Source organism: Cervus canadensis, chromosome 23 (genome assembly GCF_019320065.1).
Source record: "Cervus canadensis isolate Bull #8, Minnesota chromosome 23, ASM1932006v1, whole genome shotgun sequence".
Classification (NCBI taxonomy): Eukaryota; Metazoa; Chordata; class Mammalia; order Artiodactyla; family Cervidae; genus Cervus; species Cervus canadensis.
Window position 1 is genome coordinate 45536817 of NC_057408.1, and position 21574 is coordinate 45558390.

The 21574-nt window shown below is 35.0% G+C and overlaps 1 protein-coding gene across 7 annotated transcripts in view; it reads left to right on the top strand.

Annotated features, from left to right (window-relative positions):
* Positions 1–21574, top strand: part of SS18 (SS18 subunit of BAF chromatin remodeling complex) — a 71614-nt gene that overhangs the window by 24227 nt on the left and 25813 nt on the right. For all 7 annotated transcript variants that reach the window (XM_043443925.1, XM_043443926.1, XM_043443927.1 and 4 more), the window contains exons 4-5: positions 9693–9846; positions 13296–13517. In XM_043443925.1, the coding sequence (XP_043299860.1) occupies positions 9693–9846; positions 13296–13517 (376 nt within the window). The remainder of the gene's footprint in view (positions 1–9692; positions 9847–13295; positions 13518–21574) is intronic.

Genomic DNA, 21574 nt, shown 5'->3' on the forward strand with positions numbered 1-21574 from the left:
GTGTTTAACATCTCATTTAGATTTATGGTACTTCAGTATCGGCATCTTTTCTGAGTCCCGGGGTGTTCTCAGCATCTGATGGGCATGGCTGTGCTCATGTGGTCAGTGTGGCGACGCTGGGACTGCTGTCCTTTAACTTCAGGGAGGGTTTTCTTTGTTCACCTTTCTCGCTACTCAGCTCCCTCTCTTTACCTGCCCGTCAAATGTTGATGATCTATCCTTGAACATTTTTTTACCATGCACACCCGTTCTGGGAGATTTCACTCACATGCCTGTTTTTTTATATTCTTGAGGTTCCCCCTCTGTATTCTTGAGCTTCCCTTGTGACTCAGCTGGTAAAGAATCTGCCTGCAATGTAGGAGACCTGGGTTTGATCCCTGGGTTGGGAAGATACCCTGGAGAAGGGAAAGGCTACCCACTCCAGTATTCTGGCCTGGAGAATTCCTTGGACTGTATAGTCCATGGGATCACAAAGAGTCAGACATGGCTGAGCCACTTTCATTTTCACTTCTTCCATATTCTTGGCTCACCACATGATGTGGGCAAAACTCATCTCTCTCCAGTTTCCTCTGTTCCCTGCTGTTAAGGGGTTGGGGGGGGGGTGCTGCACAGCCTGCGTTTTCATATTTCCTATCTCAAGTGAGTAGTATAAACACTGAGTTCTTTTACTGAGAAACATAGTGATCATCTCAGACTAGTCCCTTTTCTTTCACCAGCCACAGCTGTCTTCTTTCTCTTCTACCTTAATAAGTGCTGCAAAATAAAAAGTGTCTAATTAAGACATTTTGGTATTAAAAACAGAGCAAGACTGCAGGTGAAATGGTCTTTTGAAATGTGTATCTGTAGTTTATATGCCAGAGCATTCTATAAATGAAATTAAAGACAACAGTAATTCTGCAGTATAATTATATGCTATTTTAGAAGTATGTATATTTCAAGTACATTTGAAACATAATAGATGTGATTAGTTCTTTTATTGAGGATTAGAGAAGGTTTCATAAAAGAGGTAACCGTGCATTTCATAGAGAATTAATTTATGGGAACACATTTCACTATGTTAATATAGGGAGCATTTTGCCAACATTGTTGCCTGTCGTGTCTTTTCAGACTCCTAGGAAAAATCATGATAGCCATTTGCTGGATAGCATGAATAAGGAATGGAGGAGACCTTCCTAAATCGTTTCAGATATGTGTAAAACTCATTTTGGGAGACTGGTTTTAGGACCAGGAAGTAAGACAAATAATGATATGGATGGGGCTTTTGGATCCAGTCTTGGTTGATTCATCAAGACTCTTGTGTGTGTCTAAGGATCATCTCTTTATCAGTTTTTGAAAGTATTTATATGTGTATATGTATCTATCTGTATATGTAAAATATATGTAGCCTATTTTGAATAGTTTCTTTTTAATCTGTTTCTGTATGTCACTTGATTGCCTCCTTTGGGGAACTATTTTAGTGACAGTTACACTAATGATATTTATACAGGCCAAAGATTATTAAACTATAATTTGTATTTTTCAGTTTTTTTAAATATTCTAAAGAAATAGTGAAGATATTTTATAGTCAGAATTATTTTTAGTTTTATAGTAAATTGTTTAAATTTGGTAGTTTCTTCATTTGTTCCTTAAGTATTAGGTACCTACTGTGTGTTAGGCGATAGTTAATTACTTTACCAAAACACAAATATTCCTGCTCTTTTGGATTTTATGTTGTACCAAGTAAGGCAGGCGTGATAAATAATTAAAGCATGTTGCCTGTTAGGAGATGGAAAGAGCTAAGGAAAAGGAAAACAAATAGGAGAAGAAGAGGTATACTGGAAATACTGGAAGCTGGGGTGGAGTTTATGATATGGAATGGAGTGGTCAGGGTAGACCTCTTTGAGAAGGTGACGTCTGAGCTAAGACCTGAGAAAGTGTTTTAGGCAGAGGAAACAAGCAGTGGAAAGCTCCGGAGGTGAGACTGTGCCTGGCTTGTTCAAGGGACAACGGGAAGGTGGTTGTGGCTGGAACAGAATGAGGTGAGGAAGGTGTGTGAGCAGAGCCTGTCTTGTAGGCGGTTGTAAGGACTTTGTTTTTCACTCTGAAACCAGAAACTCAAGGAGGATTTTGAGCCAAAGTAGATTGATGTTTAACAAGTTCACTCTGGTTACTTTGTGGAGAATTTGCTGTGGAGGAGCGTAGGTCAAAGCGGGAGTCCTCAAGGAGACTCTTGCAGTAATCAGTGTGAGTGGTGACGGTGGCCTGTGCCAGGGTGGTAGCAGGGGAGTTGGTAGGAGAAGTCACACTGTGGGTTTATTTTGAAGGTAGAGCCCAAAGGACATGTTGAAAGTTGGATGTAGGAGGCAGTGTATAAGAATAGAGGTGTGAAGGATGCCCCTGTTGGTTTTCAGCAGAGCAACTGGAAGATGAAATTGCCATCAGCTGATAATGTTGGACAAAGGGATTTGAGGCTGAGGCCAAGATGTCAGGGACTCAGTGTTGTAAATTTTAAGTTTGAGGTGTCTAATAGATTGACAAATGGAAGTGTGGAGTTAAGAGTAGGTAATTTTGGCATCAAAAATCATGATCCCGCCAGACTCCTCTGTCCATGGGGATTCTCCAGGTAAGAATACTGGAGTGGGTTGCCATGCCCTCCCCCAGGGGATCTTCCCAACCCAGGGTTCAAACCCAGGTCTCCCGCGTTGCAGGCGGATTCTTTACTGTCTGAGCCACCAGGGAAGCCCCATTTTTTCATGTAACAATTATTTATTGAGTACCTTTATTTGATAGTTCAGAAGGTAAAGAATATGCTCACATTGCTGGAGACCGAGGTATATATACCTATATGTGTGTGTATATATATAATTTCTGTAGTTTTCAGTAAAAAACTAGAAAACTAAAATTTTGAAAATGATACCATGTACAACAGCATCCAAAAAAAGGTGAATAAATAAATTTAGCAAGAGATGTGCAATACTTCTACACTGCGACATTGTTGACAGAAATTAAGGGGTTTACTAAACAGAGGGATATGTCATCCTCATTGACTGCAAGACTAAATATTGTGGAGATGTATCAGTTTCTCCAATGTTGGTTTAGAGATTTTATGTAATCTCAATCAAAATCCCATCAGGGGATTTTTTTATACATATATATATATATATATTCCTTGTCTCTAGTTACTTTAGTGGTTTTAACAGTTCGTTAAAGATTCTCTTGGGTTTTCTATTATTATTGAATAATAATTATATGTCATTACCAATCTTCTATTTTTCCCCCACTTTATTCTTTTTTTATACTGTTGATTTGTCTATGGCTTGTTTATTTTGTTGAATACATGGTGTTAATGAATATACTTGTCTTGTTCCTGAAAGTCCAGTATTTTCATCAGTAAAAGATGATATTGAGTATACATTTTATTTTGTAAACTAGATTTGTTAGGTTAATGATGTTCCCATTCTTAATGTCTTGAAGTCTTTAGTGGATGTTGAATTTTGAAAGATAATTTCCTTTATTGAGATGATTATATGACTTTTATTTTGGTAACTTGGTGAGTTACAATGATTAATTTCCAAAAGTTAAATTAGCCTGCATTCCTGAAATAAATTCCATTGGTTATTAATGCATCATCTTTTTTATGCAGTCTGAATTTGATTTGCAAATTTTGTTTGGGATTTTTGTGTCTGTTCATGAGAAATATTGGCCTGTAAATTTCTTTCTTGTGATGTCATTGTCAGGTTTTGGTATCAGAGTTTTGGTGACCTCATTAAGACTTGGAAATTGTTCCCCATTTTTTTGTTCTCTAAAAGACTGTATATGGCTCCTTGAGTTCTGTACTTGTCTTATTTTATTTCCTTCATTATACTACTTGGGGTTTGATTGCTGTCTTTTCCTGGCTACTGCAGATGGAAGCTTATATCATTAATTTTTCAACCTTTCTTAAAAATGCATTTTAAATATGCATTTTCAAGCTATAAATTTTCATGGTTTAGCTGTATCTCACATATTTTTTCTGGCTGCTGCTGCTGCTTCTTTTTTTAAAAAAATATTTATTTGGCTGTGCTGTGCCTTAGTTGCAACATGGGGTATCTAGTTCTCTGACCAAGGATTGAACCTAGGCCCCTTGCTTTTGGAGCTCAGAGTCTTAGCCACTGGACCACCAGGGAAGTCCCTGTCTCACAAATTTTAATGTTGCATTTTCATTACCATTCATTCATTTCAGCATATTTTCTGATTTCCATTGTGATTTCTTCATTAACAGGTTATTAGTTTTCTGTTACTGATTTAGAGTTTAATTCCACTGTGCTCAAAACATGTAACATAGGATTTCAATCATTTGCTGTTTGTTGACTTCCTCTGTGGCCCTGTATATAGCCTAGTTTGGTCTACATTCCTTGAGAGTTTGAGAAGAATGTGTATTATTCAGTTGTTGTATATAGTAGTCTAAGCATGTTAATTAAATTGAGTTGTTAATGGTGTTGTCAAATCTTATATTTTAAGGCTTTTTTTTTCTATTAGGTGTTTTTTTGTCCTGTCAGTTACTAGAAGTATATTAAAATCTCCAACCATTATTATGGATTATTCCATTTTTCCTTTTGATTCTGTCAACTTTTACGATATAGATTTTGAAGCTGTGTTATAAGATGTATGCAAATTTATGATTGTTCATTCCTGGTTAATTGGTCCTTTTATTATAATAAACTGTCCCTTTAGTATTTCTAGTAGTAGTAGTTTTTGATTTGTCAACTGTCTGATATATAGTGATATCACCATACATTTAATTAATGTTTATATATTATTCTTTTTCTTTTAACATCTATATGTCCTTAAGTTTAAAGTAAATCTCTTATAAACAGAATATAGTTGAGTGTTTTAAAAATTCAATAGTATTCGTTGTTTTATTGAAATGAGAGGTCCATAAACATTTAATGTAGAACATGATATAATAGGGTCTGAGTTTGTCAGCCTGATCCTGGTTTTCTGTTTGTCTTTTTTTGGTCGTTCTTTGAATTAATCAAGCATTATTTGTTCCTTTATATGTGTATAGACATTTTGAAGTAGTTACCCAATAGATTACATTGTGCAAGCTTGGTTTAGTAGATTCTAGTCTAAATTTGTACTTCTAACACTTGCTGAAAAAAATACAAGAAATTTATAGCAATTTAACTTTATTATTCTGTTGTCCTTTATGTTAGTCTTGTCATATTTTACACTTCTACATATCTTTATACTAGTCATTGTTACTGTTATTTTAAATGTTAATGTTTTTATTTGTTTACATATTTACCTTTCCATTCCTTTATGTTAATTCCTCTAGTTCTGTGCTTCTGTCTGGGGCCATTTTCTTTTAGCTGGATGAATCCTTTTCAGTTGAACAAGTTATCTCAGCTTTCATTCATCTGAAACTGTTGTTATTTCATCTTTGTATTTGGAGTATATTTTCTCTTAGTGTAGAATTCTAGGTTGGTTGATTTATTATTTTCTTTTTCTGTCTTAGCACTTTAAAGATCTTGATTTTTTTAATTCTGTTTCCATTATTTATGATACACAATAGGTTTTTAGTCTGATTGCCATTTCCCTGAAGGTAATGCAACTTATTTTCCCTGGCTACTTTTAAGGTTTCCACTTTGACTTTGGCTTTTAGGGCTTTGACTCTGATGTGTCTAGCTGTGTTTGCTTCATATCCTACTGAGGTTTGTAGAGCTTCGTACGTTTGCTAGAGACTCAGGTCTTTTGTTAGCTTTGGAAAATTCTTGGCCAGCATTCTTACTGCTTATGTGTCAAAAAGTGGAGAACACTTTTGTAACTCCAGTTAGATGTGTGTGAGGCCTTTTTAACGTGGCATACATGTCTTTAACACTTTTGAGTTGTATTTTCTCTCCATTTTTTCTATCTTGATTTGTGATTTTATTTTACACTTTTGTTGCTCCATTTTACTCTCTTAAGAATTCTAGGCTTTGCTGAAATTCTCCATTTATTCTGTTTGCTTTTTGCCTGGAACATATCAGTCATTATTAAAGTCTCTCATATAACTCTAAAATGTGAATGACCTATGTGTCTTTTTTTTTCTGTTGGTCTTCCATCTACTCTCTCTCTCTTTTTTTTATGGAGATAAAATTCACATAGTGTGAAGTTCACCATTTTAACCTTTTAAAGTACAGATACTGTGGGTTCCATTCTAGACCACCACAATAAAATGAATACTGCAATACAGCTAGTCACAGAAATTTTTCTGTTTCCCAGAGCACATAAAAGTTGTGTTACACTGTACTGTAGTCTGTGAAGTGTGCATTGGCGCTGTGTCTGAACATCAGTGTACACACCTTAATTAAAAAATACTTGATTGCTAAAAAATGCTCACCAGCATCAGAACCGTCAGTGAGTTGTAATCTTTTTGCAATAGTAACATTAAACAGCACTGCTTACAGACCACCATGACAAATACAACAGTCATGAAAAAGTTTGAAATACTATGAAAATTACCGAAACGTGACACAGAAACTTGAAATGAGCAAATGCTGTTGGAAAAATGGCACCAGTATACTTGCTTCACACAGGGTTGCCACACACCTCTAATTTATAACACACGCACACACATACAGTATCTTTGAAGCACAATAAAGTGAAGAATTGTATACAACTCAGTGGTTTTCAGTGTATTCACAGGGTATACAGCCATTACCATTATCTAATTTCAGGACACGTCCATCACCCCAAAAAGAACACTCATGACCATTGACCATCAGCTGCAGTTCTCCCCTCTGCCCATCCCCCTGGCAAAGACTGATCAGTCTACTTTCTGTCTCTCTGGCTTTGCCTGTTCCAGACAGTTCGTATAAGTGGGATCACACCATGTATAGACTTTTGAGTCTGACATCTTCACTTAGCATAAGTGTTTGCAAGATGTGTCTGTGTTGTAGTGTATATCAGTGTTTCACTCCATTTTGTGGCTGAGAAACATTCCATTGTGTAGATAATTTATCACATTTTGTTTATTGATTCATCGGTTAAAGAACTTTTATTTTTTTCCCTACTGTTTGGCTCTTTTATGAATAGTGCTGCTGTGAACATTCATGTTTAAATATGGTGTGAATGTATGTCTTCAATTCTCTTGGATCTATACCTGTAGTGGAATTGCTAGGTCCTTTGATAGCTCTGTGTTTACCTCTTTAAGAAACTGCTCAAGTGTTCTGCACAACAGTTGCACCCTTTTACAATCCCTTCAGCATGTGAGTTATTTTCCCCACTTTCTTACCAACACTTGTTATTTTCTGTAGTTAAAAAAAATTTTTTTTTGTAGCCATCCTGATGAGTGTTGGCAATTTCTTACTTTTTGTAGAATGCCTTTTAATTTTAATTGAGGGCTTTTGGACTTGGTAGGGCTGATCTATTTAAATTTGATCTTGATCCAAATAAAGGCTCTTTTGAAATCTTAACAGAGGAATGGACTTGTTTGAAGGCCTTTCTGATGTACTGGGACCTCTACTCCAATCTTTGTCTCCCTTGAACAGGGCAGAGCTGGAATCTCTTCTCAGCTCTTTTTTGTTATAATTACTGTTTTCTGCTAGTTTTCTTGAATCTTCCCCTTCTTTCTGGTTCTTTCTCTCTGGGACTTTGTTCTTTAGTTTCCAGCTCTCTGGTAGCCAAAAATCTCTGTCTTAGTCGTGTAGAACTGGCGCCTCCTACGTGGGCTCTGTTTTCCTGTTCCCCAGTGAAGTCAGGAAAAGCCAGCGTGGCTGTGGGGTTGTGTTGTTTCTATTTTCCCTTCTTTTAAGGGTTGTAGCCCCTCTTGTTACTCTCTGTGTACATCACTGTTCAGTGCCTTTAAATTTTTACTTTTATCTAGATTGTATTTTTATCTAGATTTTATCTAGATTTTTACTTTTATCTAGATTGTATTTTTTTTAGAGAAACAGTTTTAATTTTTCTTTGCCATTTTCAAAAAGTATAACTAACCAGGTAAAGAAGCACAAATATAAAGTAATGAATCTTGGAAAACATAGACAGAATACTCCTTGACATAAATCACAGCAAGATCTTTCTCGATCCACCTCCTGGTTTCAGAACTTGATGAAGCTCAGGTTCTTGATGTCTCATGGCAGAAAGAATTCTGTGAGAACCAGGTGATGGGTAAGAAATGGATTTAGAGAGAATGACACTCCACAGACAGAGTTTGGGCCATCTTGGAAGGAGAGAGTGGCCTATCTGGATTTTACAGCTTTTACTAGCAAGAGGGTTAGTTTGATACCAGCTACTTTATTATGGGAACTGAGAGCACTGATGTTTTATGAGTTGAATCACAAGAAGATGAGAAACTGATATCTACTGAGAGTGAGAGCACAAATTCTTGAGCAAAAAATTTGGACAAGATAATAGGAGGAAGGAATTTGATTTTCAAACTAGAGGGTCAAGTCAGCCATATTGAAGGAGGATAAAGAAAGGGTGATTTAAAAGTGAGATATGTGACACCAAGTTGATGTTTGGTAATTTTTTTGAAATGGAGCAAAGTATTTAAAGAATACAAATTGGATAAAGAATTTAAGGTAAGACTTGAAGAGGAAATATTTAATAAGCAGTTATTGGATTGGATTCAGTAGTGGAAGAAACTAAGATTATGAATTTAAGATTTTGAATCTGTTTAATTTTGTAAATGTTGGTGGTTATGAGGTGGTTGGAGATTTGAGTGTTTACAAGTGATGTCTAAAGAACAATGTGTATCTGGTCAGTGTGCTAGGGAGGACTGTGTTTGCAAAATCTGGATAGTATAGACATAGTAAACATGTCAGAGGAAGACTGAAGTTGTAGAAATGAACACTCTTTTTAGAACACAGACAAGTAGAGAAAGAAAGCAAAATAGATCTGTAAAGGTAAGGTGTCCGTATCCTCTTATAGGCTTAAAAAACTGGGGTTTGGAAAGAAACTATATGCTTTCTCTACCCAAAAATCCCCAAGAAGGGAGCCAAGTTTACAGACCACCTTACCTTATATCTGTGTTTTTCCTTTTGCCCTTTTGTGAACTCTCAAGGTTAGTCAGTGATTTTCTTCACACTTGGATTAGGAAATTTGCCAAAGGCATCCTTTTGAGGCAGCTGTCTGTGTACCCTTGGAGGCCGTCAGTAATGTTTCCAATCTATAGGAGTAGTCGGCACAAAAATGTTGGGCTGAGCTGCATCTCTGTGGTTTAAAACATTCCCCTTCCACAACCACCCCCCTCCCAAAAGTATAAAATATATCACATTTTGAAGTTTCTGTCCCTTAGTCTTTTGTTACTGTATCTTTTTAGGTGAAATAACATCACTAAGAGTAAATACACCCCCATATATCAATAATGAAAGGAGACTTGATTTTTAGAGTATAATTGAAATAGCAATAGTGGGCACCTTAGAAATCTTGATAGATAAACAAGAATTCTTTTTGTATTGAATGACAGTTTTTAAATTTTCACTGTAAAGTAAAATATACCTCAGTTGTGGTTCTTCTTTTGGTCTAAGGTGGTCAGAGGATACATCCATGCTGATGATCCTGTGAAGTTTTTGGAGCGTATTAAACACAATGTGAATAAGCCCATGATTAAAATGCAGCAGAATAAGTTGAAACACTTGTGTATTTTTGCTCCTGTTCACTTGAATAATATAGGCAACTGTTACACCATATGCATCTTTAATATATTAGTCTGACTGTTTGTCTTGTTTTACTAAACTGTCTTCTTTCAGCCACCCACACAGAATATGCCTATGGGTCCCGGAGGGATGAGTCCGAGCGGCCCTCCCCCACCTCCGCGCGCCCACAACATGCCTTCAGATGGGATGGTAGGTGGGGGTCCTCCGGCACCACACATGCAGAACCAGATGAACGGCCAGATGCCTGGTAAGTTTCTCTCCTCTAAGACATTAACACCAGAGTTGCTTAGCAACTGAAACGACATGGGGGCTCAAGGGATACTTAGATTGTTGATGACAAAACTGCTTTGAATGCCCCCGAGTCCAAGCTCTCTTAGAGTTTGTTAGCTACAGAGCTACGTGACCTGTATTCAGTGTTTATCAGGCTGCCCTTGGGCTTTGATGTAGCTGACACACAGCATTCCTCTGATGAACAGAACTGGCTAAATTTAGTCTGTCTGAAACTATGCAATACAGCTGGCTTTAGAAGCTTTTGGGGGAGAAAAAAGGCATGGCGTCGTGGCTTAAGAATGAAAATGTTTATAAAAATGTACTATAGCATTTCTCTGAGTTTTGTATTTACTTGAAATTTTATTGATCTCAGAAATAGTACTGCTGAAAAAAATAACACATGGGGAGATAAAAACGAAACACTCTCTAAAGTGCTAGTGTATTTAGTATTTCCTCATTGGTCTGTTGAAACTGAGCTTGGATTTTTATGAATATATATGTTTATAGCATAATGGAAATGTGGAAATTGAGCAAAATTAAAAGCTGAAAAGTGTCAGCTTTCTTATATAATGCATCATTTGTTGTTTATCCATTTTAAGTTTAGAGCTACTTAAAATATCTTTCAGACCGTCAGGCGCTGATTTACACACCTTTTGCTGGGTTGAATTTTTAATCTGAAAAGTATCTTTAAATTATCTTGTTTTTGTAACAACAGTCACACACCCGTAATTTTTGCTGGGGTGTTTTCTACATTTAATGTGAGAATATTTTTGCTTTCTAAAAACAAAGGTTATTTTCATTAACATAAAGTATTGTACAAATAGCAATAGTGAGAGTAAATTAAAATCACAGAGAAGTTTATTTTTAAAATTAGTATTAGCATCCTTAGGATAGTATCAACTGACTGTGTCGGTAGCACTGGTGTTCAGGGTGGATGTAGAAAGCACAGAGCAAAGAGGCCAGGTGACCTGGCTTATGGGAGGTCGGCATGTGACTGACTGGTCATGTGGGGGGGTGGTTTGGTGGCAACTTTCTCTTTCTTTCCGGGGCTTCCACAGTCATGGCCCACATGGCCCTCACCCCACGTGGAGGCAGGATTAAAGACATAACAGCTTGTTGGTGCTACTTAGAAGGAAGCTTCTTGCCTCCTTCCGGTTGTAGTCAGAAGGAACTGGTTGTAGTCGAAGGAAGCTTCTTGCTCTGTCCACACTTAGATCATCAGGACACGTTGTGGGTGGTGCCAATGCAGGTTAGCAAGTCAGGGGAGTTTTGTGATTTTTTTTTTTTTTTTTTAATGGCGGTGCCTTTAATTAGGAATTTGATTCAACTTTTCCAGGTAACATTCAAGCCAAAGGCTGAGGAAGCAAGCAAGCAGCAATATAATTATTGTTAACATGACATTTGGTTTTTGTGTAATGCCATCTGGAATAAGATATCTCTTTATGAGCCAGGGATTTTCAACCAGTTACGACCTAGGTTGTCCAGAATACTGGAGAACAACTAAAACAACTCATAGTTAGAAAGTTTTCAGTTAGGTGTAGGAGAAATTGGAAGTCCAGTTAGTTATATTGTTTTTATTTAATAAGTTTCATATGGTATTTAGCCAGCCTTTTTATGCACACAAATTTGTATCTAGGCTTTTAATTTCTGATTTTAGTTTTGTTTTTAATATTTTGTCTTGTAAGTGGTAGTACTCTTTATATGCTGCTTGATCTTGGTCACGTATCTTCCTTTAAAATAAATTTAGCAGATTAAAAAAAAACTAGATAATATATACCTATGGTGCCAAAATCAAAAGGTGCGAAAAGGCACACAGCTCCTATCTACCCAGACTCGTTGTTCCAGATAGTCATTGGTGTCTAGTTACCCTTTAAAACGTGTGGTGTACATTCTTTTTTCTTCCTTTTTTTTTTTTAAACACAAATGGTAGCATATGTTAGGTAGTATTATATTTCATATTTTTACCTCTTAAAAAATTTCCCTTAGAGACCAAGAGTATATAAAGATACATTTTGGAGACCACTCGGTATATAAAGAGCTGCCTCATTGTTTTTGATGACTGTATTCATTCTTTTTATGGATGCCTCTCATTTATTTGGACAGTTTCTTTCTGGTAGAAATATAGGTTATTTCTAGTCTATTGGTATTAAAAATTACGCTTTTGTGAATATGCCTATGAAATATAAATAAGTAAACAAACTTAGTTTTGTATCCTACACATATTCACTCAAAAACTTGTATATTTATAGGATAACGTCTCAGAACTGAAATTGCTAGGTTAAAGGTATATGCATTTTATAATATGGTAGCTATTGCCATATTGGTCTACATAAAAATAGTACTTATTACATTTATAGTCTGCCAATGAAGTATGAAAGTGCTTTTTTCTTCATAATATGGTTGGAACAAAACTTTTGATCTTTGCAAATCTAAAAGATGAAAAATGGATCTCATGGTTTTAATTTGCCTTTTTGCTATATTAAATGAAACAAGGAATTTTCTCATGTCTATGGCCCTTTTGCAGCTTTTGTGTGAACTGATGTTTCATATGTACTTTGCCTGTTTACTGCTGGTGGACTTTTACCTACTTAGTTTATATGTGAAGTAATTAGTTTGGTCTGTGATATTTCTTGTAAATAATTTTTCCCAGTTAATCTTTTTGTTATTTAATTTTGCTTTGTTGATCATGTGCAGATGTTTTATTTTTATGTACTCTAGTTTATAAATCTTTTACAGTTCTGAGTTTTTTTGTATACTTAAGAAAGCACTTCCACTCTAAGTTTATTTTAGAAATTCTCCAGTTTGAAATACTCTTCTATGGTTTCCTTACTTTTTCTTTCTTCTTTTTTAATGTTTAATTCTTTTACACATCTGGACTTAGTTTTGCTGGAAAAAACATGGTAGGGATCCAACCTGTGTTTTTCCAGATGTCTACTCAGTTGTCACAACATCACTTACTGAATTATCTTTCTTTTGCTCACAGATACTTAGTATCAGAACCATTGTCATTTACCAGATTGTGCTTTTGGGTCAGTTTTTAGATTGTGCTCTAGGTTCATTGATCTGTTAATTTGTTCATTTATGTGTTAGCACTACACACTTTTAATTCAGCTTCATATGTTTTGGTCTCTTATAAAGCAAGTCCTCCTTCATACTGTTTTTGTTTTTTTTTTTTAATTTTTCTAGAATGTTTCTGGCTTTTCAAAAGCATCAGTTTCTTAATGTGTAAAATGAGAATAGTAGTCCACCTTACAGTATTTGCTATCATTCAAGTAAAGCATTTACTTCTTTGGCTATTGATTCAATACTCAAGTTATCATTTGTCATTACTATTGCATTAATGCAAAAAAAATAGCTTCTTAAGGTACTTTTGTAGAGATCATCTGTTTAACTTTCATATTTTGGTTCTGATCACTTTTCTTCAAGGGCCCAACCATATGCCTATGCAGGGACCTGGACCCAATCAACTTAATATGACAAACAGTTCCATGAACATGCCTTCAAGTAGCCATGGGTCCATGGGAGGTTACAACCATTCCGTGCCGTCATCCCAGAGCATGCCGGTACAGAACCAGATGACCATGAGTCAAGGGCAGCCCATGGGAAACTACGGCCCCAGACCAAATATGAGTATGCAACCAAACCAAGGTAAGTTAGCTTTCTTTATACCCTTCTTGACTACCATGCTCCATTAGCTTTTGAAAATCAGTTTTTTCAAAATGTTAGCTGATTTTCAAAAACACAAGTTTGAAGTAAGTCATACTCAGAAAAGGAACATCAAGTTTGAAACTAGCTGAAAATATTTTTTTTCTTTTACATTTAGGAATTGCTCAGTTTAGCTTTTCAAGCCTATTTATTTTTATATTGTTTGGACAGTTTATTTGAGACAGTATTTTTGGATTTTGAAGCTAATTGGTGAATAACAGAACATTTGGTTAGACCTAGAGAATTGAGAAAATAAAATTTTGTTTTATTAAGTACATTCCTTAAAAAGCATCTGCTCTGTGGTTCATTTTACTTGTGAAGAATATATTTAATTTTCTTTGAATCTTCCTTGATTTAATGTTTTCTGATGCTGTGTTTCAGCATTAAAGGTAATTTTAAGATAATTTGTTGTTAGAATGTTCAGTGGAGGTGCTGCTGTATTCTTGTGTTATTAGAGTGGTGTGAAGTCTATTAAAGTTTATTACCAATTTCAGAGAATGAAATTGTTATCATGTTTCTCTTTTAAGTATTCTTGTGAATAATAACTAAAAACCAGTAAGTGGCGCTCTGTTCTGCTAATTGCCTGTTTAAACATTTGGCCTGTTGCCAGCTTAAAGCTATTTCAATTATGAAATGTGGTGAGGTTAAGAGTCTCAGATAAATTAAATGTATTTGCAATAAAATTCTCTAGATTTTGCTTATGAAAAACAAATCACCAAAATATACCCAGATAAAGGAAGTTAATGTTAATCTGTTGATCATTAGTTTTGATGAAATAATATATTGTGATTTTAAAATCTACAAATATTGTCTATATTTTGGTAAAATACACCAGAAACAAAGGCAAATAAATGGAACAAATTGTCCATGAACATAGCTTCATAGAACTGGCACTTGTTCCATTCTTTTCCCCTGAAAGTTGTTGAGTGCCCATTATGGAATATTTCCTTTTTTAAGTTATATCAAATAAAGGTTCAAAACCACAGCAAGATCCAGTCAGTGCTAGATCAGGAGGGGTTCAGATGTTTCCTATACAGTTTGATTACCAGGAAAGAGAGCAAAAAATAGCGATAGTGATTCTTTACAGCAACCACCGTAATGGTGGCTCACTTCTTAGAAAATACTTGTGCAAAAATGGATGTTGCTACAGCATGGTTTGATATGGCATCTTAAGATTTGAAGGGGCTTCCCAGGTGGTTCAGTGGTAAAGAATCCGCCTGCAGTGCAGGAGACCCGGGTTCGATCCCTGGGTCAGGAAGATCCCCTGGAGAAGGAAATGCCAACCCACTCCAGTATTCTTGCCTGGGAAATCCCACGGACAGAGGAGCCTGGCAGGTTACAGTCCATAGGTCTGCCAAAGAGTCAGACAGAACTGAGCAACTGAGCATGCGCTTAAGATTTGAAGAAGAAAAATAACATATGCAGCAATGTGTATGGAGAAAATAGTTTTAACTGTTTTTGGAAAAAGGAATTAAAGTTTTATAGGAGTTTCTGTTCAAAACATAACCACCAGCTATTACTGTTCTTTAAATTAAAATCATTTTTCTTTCATTTAGTTACAGTTAACATACAGTATTAGTTTCAGGTGTATAGCATAATGACTTGATAGTTTCATGCATTATGAAATGATAACCATAAGTCCAGTTACCATCTGTTATTGAACTAAATTGTTAAATATTATTGACTATATTCCCTATGTGTACATTATACCACCATGACTTACTTATTTTATACCTGGAAGTTTGTACCTCTTAATCTCTTTCACCTATTTTGTGCATCATCCCCAACACCCCACAGTGTTCTTCTGAAAAATGTCCTATTTGTATCAATGTATAGTTTTTTCTTCTTTTAGAAGTTTATTTTACTTTTTCTTTGTTCTCATAATTTGTGAATTTATGAATAGAAAATAGACTGTATAAAACATGACTTTGAGGATCTGATTTAGAAATAAAAACTACATTTCAAAAGAGAAAAGAGGATGTTAGTGAGGAAATAACCGCCGTTTTAAAAAATCTCTTCAGGACAAATATAAAGCTTTTCAGTTAAATTTTGACATTTCAGAATCAAGAACCACCAGAGAAGATTACAATTATCATGGAAAAAAGGAGGGAAAGTTATATGAGTTTTTAGCAATACTTGCTTTCTTAATCACAAATAAAAAACTTTTCAGTTAAATTCCTTATAAAAATATTTTGGAATTCCTTATAAAAATACTTTAGTTACATGTTACCTGTTGGATTTTTAAAAACTTGTTCAGCATGATATAAGTTTTATTTGAAGTTTTAATATTTATTTTATTATAAAACCTTTCCTTAGGTTTATACAAATAAGCTACATGTTTTACATTAAATTTTTTCTGTTTTGATAAATAGGTGAAAGAAATTAGAGGAGATTACATTTTAAAATAAAGAAAAGCTTAGAAGAATACCAATATTCTATAAAAGGAAATGTTTTCTACTTTAAAAATTTTTTGTTATTATTTGTTGAGATATTATTTGCTGTTCTTTGAATTAATTCAGATTTCAAAATGTTGAGGCCTTTTGACTATCTGCTTATTTCTGTATACATATCTCTACATCATGAGCTATTAGAAAAAAAATGTTAAAACCCCTTATTTTTTAACAATGAAATAGTGGGATTTCTTAGATTAAATCTCTGTCCAATGACAAAGGGGAGAAAAAGCACAGTGATAATTGTGTTTTAAAAACAAATAGCAATTATTTAACCTTTGTCACATTAATAATTATTATTTAGGTGACATATTTGGGTACTTTATCTGATGATGTCATAGTAGTTTTCTAAATAGAACATTGCTGGTCAAGACCTAGATGTGTTTTATTCTGGTAGTTTTGAAGTGGCTTTGTTTTTTACCCTCTCTCCTTTGTTTCCTTTCCTTTCCTTCTTTTTTTCCTCCCTGCTTTGAAAATGAAATTCAGGAGAAAAAAAGTACTCATCTAAAAATTTTGTCATGTATTTTGGAGTCTGATTGAAATTAATTCAAAGGATAGACATCTTATACATTTTCTGTTTATCATTTTGATTGTTTAAAAAAGGAAGGAGAAGCAGCATGATGATTTATACTCATAGTTCCAATATAAAAGGGGACATTGTGTTCTAGTGTTATAGTAAAAGTATCATTTCTGGCAATGAAATTATGGAATGTCTTTGGATGTCATTAATTCTCTAAAAGCTGTTTTCAGCTTTTAAATTTTTACTGAAAAATTGAAAAGTAATAGCAAACCAGATTAATGCAAAGTCTAATATAGTGAAAACATGTAGACCTACCATACCAAACATGGCCTCATTAAATTTACTGATTTCTGTATTCATGGTCATTAAAAAATTGTAAGTTAAATAAACTTACATGACAGTGGCATTGCAGTTGGTGCCTACTTTTAGTTGTAGTTTTATGAGAAAGCAAATATTTTTAAATTTAGCATTTAGTGTATATTCTTTTATAAGGACAGCTGTTTTTAGATGAGTGGTTTAGCAAGTTTTTAATGTTAATTTCTTTCTTAAATTGCTGCACAATGTTGTAGATAGTTAATCCGATCTACTTCCTGTGTTATTTTAACTATTTCCCATATTAAGTTCAGTGATGGTCACTTTGAACTTTAGGAGTAAGGCTCATGTTCACAGTTGATCACCTTCTTACTTGTTGGATCCACTCACTTACGTAGAGAGTGTTGGCTCCACTGCAATTCAGAGAGCTCCAAAGAGGCAGAGGTTTGCCTCTTTTGTCCTGGTGTCTAGAACAAAACCTGGGGGTAGGCATGCAGATATGTCTTTTCAGTGAATGGGAACTGAAACCAAATGTTACATGATAACCCAGAAAGATACATAGTTAGTGCCTTAAAGATGTTTCTTAAAAGTCTAATTAATTTGAGTAGTGTGGTAGGCTTTCTGGACCAACAGTTAACATTTGATAGAACCAGCATATTTTTCATTCCCAGGCTTTAGTGATTATAGCTTTCCAGATTTTAACACCATTTTGCTTACATATTACATATTCAAACGTAAGGATTTTCACAAATTGTTATGTTTGTGTTAAAGCATATATTTCACAACTTCCAGATATGGTATATAATTCTTCAGACTTGGATCCAAGTCTTGGCCCCAATGAGTACTGTGTATGGGACCTCTGTCTAATTTTCTTAATTTCTTTAAGTAAGATTAAGTGAGATGATGCATTTAAAAAGCCTAATTCCATAATTATTTGTATAATTTACATCAAATGAGAACAAGGGTTTTTTTGTGAAAATGAGAACTTGAGATCTGTTTATTGGCTATTGTCTTCTTTAGCTATAAGACCTAATTTATTTCTGGCTTTAGTTTTGTTTGAACAGTATTAAGAAAGTCTTGATTCATTTAGCTCATAAGTTGCAAGTGATAATGATCTGATCTAGAAGCTTGACATTAGAGTAGTGGGAAGTTTTTCTTTCAGTACCTTTATCATATAAATATAAAGGGTAAAAAAAATTATCATAGCCAGGGTTGTTATACTTACTCTTATTATGCAGTGGTTTACTACCAGTTATATATTCAGTTTTTTTGGAAACTGCCAAAGTGATTACCAAAGTATCTCTCCCATTTTACCATCCCAGCAGCATAGTGCATGTGGGATCTGCTTTCTTCAGATCCTTGCCAGCATTTGGTATTGTCAATTTTTTTTTAATCTTAGCTGTTCTAAAAATGAGTAGTAGATCACATCTCATTGTGGCCTTAATTTGCATCTCCCCAATGGCTGGCCATGCTGAACATCTTTTCACGTGCCTATTTGCCATCTGTATATCCTCTTCAGTGAAATGTCTCTTCATGTCTTTTGCCCATTTTCTAGTTGAATTATTTTCTAACTGTTGAGTTTTGAGAAGTCTTCATATATTCTTTTAGGATTAATTTAAAATTTTTCTCCCGGGTTTTTTTTTTAATGTAAAATTTCAAACATACAGAAAACTTCAAGGAATTGTACCTGTATCGTTGCCCTCTGTATTCTACTCATCTGTTAATGGCATCTTCTTTTTAAATGCATTTTCGAGTGTTTTGCAGATATTATTATACTTTTGCCCATTAACACTTTAGTATGCATAGCATTAGAGCACAACATTTAAAACGTTTTCCTTAAGAAACAAGAAAAAAGCCAAATAAATAACCTAACTCTACACCTAAAGCAATTAGAGAAGGAAGAAATGAAGAACCCCAGGGTTAGCAGAAGGAAAGAAATCTTAAAAATTAAGGCAGAAATAAATGCAATAGAAACTAAAGAGACCATAGGAAAAATCAACAAAGCTAAAAGCTGGTTTTTTGAAAAAATAAACAAAATTGACAAACCATTAGCAAGACTCATTAAGAAACAAAGAGAGAAGAACCAAATTAACAAAATTAGAAATGAAAATGGAGAGATCACAACAGACAACACTGAAATACAAAGGATCATAAGAGACTACTACCAGCAGCTCTATGCCAATAAAATGGACAACTTGGATGAAATGGACAAATTCTTAGAAAAGTATAACTTTCCAAAACTGAACCAGGAAGAAATAGAAGATCTTAACAGACCCATCACAGGCAAGGAAATCGAAACTGTAATCAAAAATCTTCCAGCAAACAAAAGCCCAGGACCAGATTGCTTCACAGCTGAATTCTACCAAAAATTTAGAGAAGAGCTAACACCTACCTTACTCAAACTCTTCCAGAAAATTGCAGAAGAAGGTAAACTTCCAAACTCATTCTATGAGGCCACCATCACCCTAATTCCAAAACCAGACAAAGATGCCACAAAAAAAGAAAACTACAGGCCAATATCACTGATGAACATAGATGCAAAAATCCTTAACAAAATTCTAGCAAACAGAATCCAACAACATATTAAAAAAATCATACACCATGACCAAGTGGGCTTTATCCCAGGAATGCAAGGATTCTTTAATATCCGCAAATCAATCAATGTAATACACCACATTAACAAATTGAAAGATAAAAACCATATGATTATCTCAATAGATGCAGAGAAAGCCTTTGACAAAATTCAACACTCATTTATGATTAAAACTCTCCAAAAAAGCAGGAATAGAAGGAACATACCTCAACATAATAAAAGCTATATATGACAAACCCACAGCAAGCATCACCCTCAATGGTGAAAAATTGAAAGGCATTTCCCCTGAAATCAGGAACAAGACAAGGGTGCCCCACTCTTCTACCACTACTATTCAACATAGTGTTGGAAGTTTTGCCCACAGCAATCAGAGCAGAAAAAGAAGTAAAAGGAATCCAGATAGGAAAAGAAGAAGTGAAACTCTCACTGTTTGCAGATGACATGATCCTCTACATAGAAAACCCTAAAGACTCTACCAGAAAATTACTAGAGCTAATCAATGAATATAGTAAAGTTGCAGGATATAAAATTAACACACAGAAATCGCCTTGCATTCCAATATACTAACAATGAAAAAACAGAAAGAGAAATTAAGGAAACAATACCATTCACCATTGCAACAAAAAGAATAAAATACTTAGGAGTATATCTACCTAAAGAAACAAAAGACCTATACATAGAAAACTATAAAACACTGATGAAAGAAATCAAAGAGGACACAAACAGATGGAGAAACATACCGTGTTCATGGATTGGAAGAATCAATATTGTCAAAATGGCTATTCTACCCAAAGCAATCTATAGATTCAATGCAATCCCTATCAAGCTACCAACGGTATTTTTCACAGAACTAGAACAAAGAATTTCACAATTTGTATGGAAATACAAAAAACCTCGAATAGCCAAAGTAATCTTGAGAAAGAAGAATGGAACTGGAGGAATCAACCTGCCTGACTTCAGACTCTACTACAAAGCCACAGTCATCAAGACAGTATGGTACTGGCACAAAGACAGAAATATAGATCAATGGAACAGAATAGAAAGCCCAGAGATAAATCCACGAACCTATGGACACCTTATCTTTGACAAAGGAGGCAAGGATATACAATGGAAAAAAGACAACCTCTTTAACAAGTGGTGCTGGGAAAACTGGTCAACCACTTGTAAAAGAATGAAACTAGAACACTTTCTAACACCATACACAAAAATAAACTCAAAATGGACTAAAGATCTAAATGTAAGACCCGAAACTATACAACTCCTAGAGGAGAACATAGGCAAAACACTCTCCGACATAAATCATAGCAGGATCCTCTATGACCCACCTCCAGAATATTGGAAATAAAAGCAAAACTAAACAAATGGGACCTAATGAAACTTAAAAGCTTTTGCACAACAAAGGAAACTATAAGTAAGGTGAAAAGACAGCCTCAGATTGGGAGAAAATAATAGCAAATGAAGAAACAGACAAAGGATTAATCTCAAAAATATACAAGCAACTCCTGCAGCTCAATTCCAGAAAAATAAATGACCCAATCAAAAAATGGGCCAAAGAACTAAACAGACATTTCTCCAAAGAAGACATACAGATGGCTAACAAACACATGAAAAGATGCTCAACATCACTCATTATCAGAGAAATGCAAATCAAAACCACAATGAGGTACCATTACACGCCAGTCAGGATGGCTGCTATCCAAAAGTCTACAAGCAATAAATGCTGGAGAGGGTGTGGAGAAAAGGGAAACCCTCTTACACTGTTGGTGGGAATGCAAACTAGTACAGCCGCTATGGAAAACAGTGTGGAGATTCTTAAAAAACTGGAAATAGAACTGCCATATGACCCAGCAATACCACTTCTGGGCATACACACTGAGGAAACCAGATCTGAAAGAGACACGTGCACCCCAATGTTCATCACAGCACTGTTTATAATAGCCAGGACATGGAAGCAACCTAGATGCCCATCAGCAGATGAATGGATAAGGAAGCTGTGGTACATATACACCATGGAAATATTACTCAGCCGTTAAAAAGAATTCATTTGAACCAGTCCTAATGAGATGGATGAAACTGGAGCCCCTTATACAGAGTGAAGTAAGCCAGAAAGATAAAGAACATTACA